Source organism: Mesitornis unicolor, unplaced genomic scaffold (genome assembly GCF_000695765.1).
Source record: "Mesitornis unicolor isolate BGI_N332 unplaced genomic scaffold, ASM69576v1 scaffold3343, whole genome shotgun sequence".
NCBI lineage: Eukaryota > Metazoa > Chordata > Aves > Mesitornithiformes > Mesitornithidae > Mesitornis > Mesitornis unicolor.
Window position 1 is genome coordinate 540 of NW_010173783.1, and position 2198 is coordinate 2737.

The window sequence follows — 2198 nt, forward strand, 5'->3', positions numbered from 1 at the left end:
CGTGGGAAAATCAACTGGTTAAAAAAGGTTAGCATGTAGCTAACGTGCTTGAAGAAAAGGAAATCGGTCTTGAGGAGGGCAACGCAAATTTGCGATCGAGTTTTCTGACAAGATTGGAAAAGTCTCTCCTCTTGATAAAGCGAGTTATGTTCTGGACTAGAGGCAGGTCAGAAAAGCGGATCTCTCCGTGCAGCGTGACCACGTGAAAAAGTCAGGCGACTGGTAAAGGTTGGGAGGAATGAGAAATTGTTACTCCCTGTGCTCCCAACTGTTGTTAGGTGTATTTGTGTAAGAGCCTTTGTAAAGCCTATCCCCACAGGTAGAATTGTGACTTTGGCTCCTTTGGGAACGTTTGTGCAGCAGTTTATCCAGCATACCTTCTGTAGCTCTTAAATTCTCTGTATTTTCATTTGTCCCGGTGTCATAATGATAACTTGTTTGGATGAGATCGAGAAATTGGATCTTTGAGGACGGTAACTTTGAAAGAAATGCTTGGATTTGTTATGTGTTGTCTGCACGGTACCTGTCTTTTTTTGGGAGAAGTCCTTTTCAGTTACAAGGCACGTAAGTTGTGCCTGTGAGATATAGCCGTTTGAATAAAGGATGCAGAACTTGAAGGAGCGTCCCCTGTAGTTTGACCAAAGGAGGGCTTAACTTTTCGGCAGGTATGGGGTGGTTCAGTTTTGGACTTTTGTCTTCCCGCTTGAAGTAGATAGCATCATCAGGCATCTTGAGGTCAGAATGGTTAACAAGGCTTGTTACGCAGTCATACTTGAAAGTAACTGCATGAGATGGAAACAAATCTTAATTGCGTAGGTCAAGCACTGTGTTCTTGAAGTTCTGTTAGTCCTTAATTGTAGCAGAGCTGTAACCTTTACGAAAGGGTTCGATCAAATGAACTCCTTCAAAGTGTAGAGCGAAGGCCGTGATTATTTCTGCGTAAGGGTCGCCTCCAGCGTTAGAGAGTGCAGAATGACCAGAACGAGAAATTTGCAAGTTGTGAGATGCTTTCTTGTTTCTTTTCCAGCATCGGAATGGGAATGCTTTTGTTTCACTGCTGTCAAGTGTTGTAGGGCAGAGAATATTTAAAAACATTATCCCCTGCTTCTTTTGAAAAGGGTACAAAGTCACCTGAGACCAGGTTATGTGGATTTAGAGCACAGACTGTTGCAGGCTTTGTAAAGAAAGCCATAGCCAGTACTAGCAGGTCCCAGTACCGTGTACGTTGGCCGTGTGGGAACGGCGAGTTTTCTGAGTGGCTGTCTTGATTGCCTGTTCAAGAGCTATCTTTACCGTCGTCTGGGCATGCTGTCTCATTGCGTGCTGTCTCAGGACGGCTGGGCACTAACGGAGCTCTCTTTTCGTAGAGTTCGGTGCAAATCACATTTGAAGAGGGTCCTCAGTTACCACCGGCCACAAATATAAGTCGTGTGACGTGTGAGGGACAGTCGGACCGCAGCATGGTAAGGCCTTGCCGTTCTGAGCCGTAGGACGTGGGGTTTCTCCGTCGGCACGTTCTACGAAGCCTGCCGAGGCGGACAGCAAAACCGGGAAGTTTTGGGCAAAGTCCGCTGTTGAGTTCAGAGGCCTGTCAACGAGCTCGCGACATCGCGGCTCCAGGGCTGCGCATCTGCGAGCTCTGGGAGAGCCCCGGGGGGGAGGTGTGTGGACAGAGCTGGGGCGTAGGGGTGCTGAGCCTGAACATTGGGGTCCTACAGTGGAGAGGAGAAGAGATCTCCTGTCGCCGATACGCCTTTGCTGCCTCGCGTACAGAGCCTGAAACAGCAGATTTGCAGTGCGGAACTGGGTCCGCTAGTAAGCCTCCTGTTTTTTGTCCCGCCATGACAGGTCAACCTTGCCCGTCGATTTTAGATGTTTTGCCATCGCAAGGCTGCCTCTTTCTGCAGATATAACCTCTTCTCCTTTCTCTTCTCTCTAGGTGCTGTGCTGCCATCTGTCAGCTGAAGCTGTGAAATTCCCCGTCTCTGTTACTCAGCAGTCCCCGGTTTCTGTTTCTGTGGACACCTATCACGTCTCTTTAGCTGTGCTGCAGGCTCAGGTAAGAGTTGTAAAAAGAGTTAGCTGTCAAACTTGTTCTTTCCCCCAGCCCCACGCCAGTTGAAGAGGGAGGACCCGATATAGCGCAAGCAAAGGCAGCGTCATACCGGAATAAGCGGTGCGCTGTTGCTAACGTTCAG

General features: G+C 48.6%; 1 protein-coding gene across 1 annotated transcript in view; it reads left to right on the forward strand.

Moving 5' to 3' along the window:
* Positions 1–1367: 1367 nt before the first annotated feature.
* Positions 1368–2198, forward strand: part of C2CD2L (C2CD2-like) — a gene marked incomplete at its 5' end in the record, with an annotated part of 10140 nt that continues 9309 nt past the window's right edge. Inside the window, 2 exons of the mRNA XM_010180821.1 lie at positions 1368–1463; positions 1940–2059. Coding sequence (XP_010179123.1) covers positions 1368–1463; positions 1940–2059 — 216 coding nt within the window. The remainder of the gene's footprint in view (positions 1464–1939; positions 2060–2198) is intronic.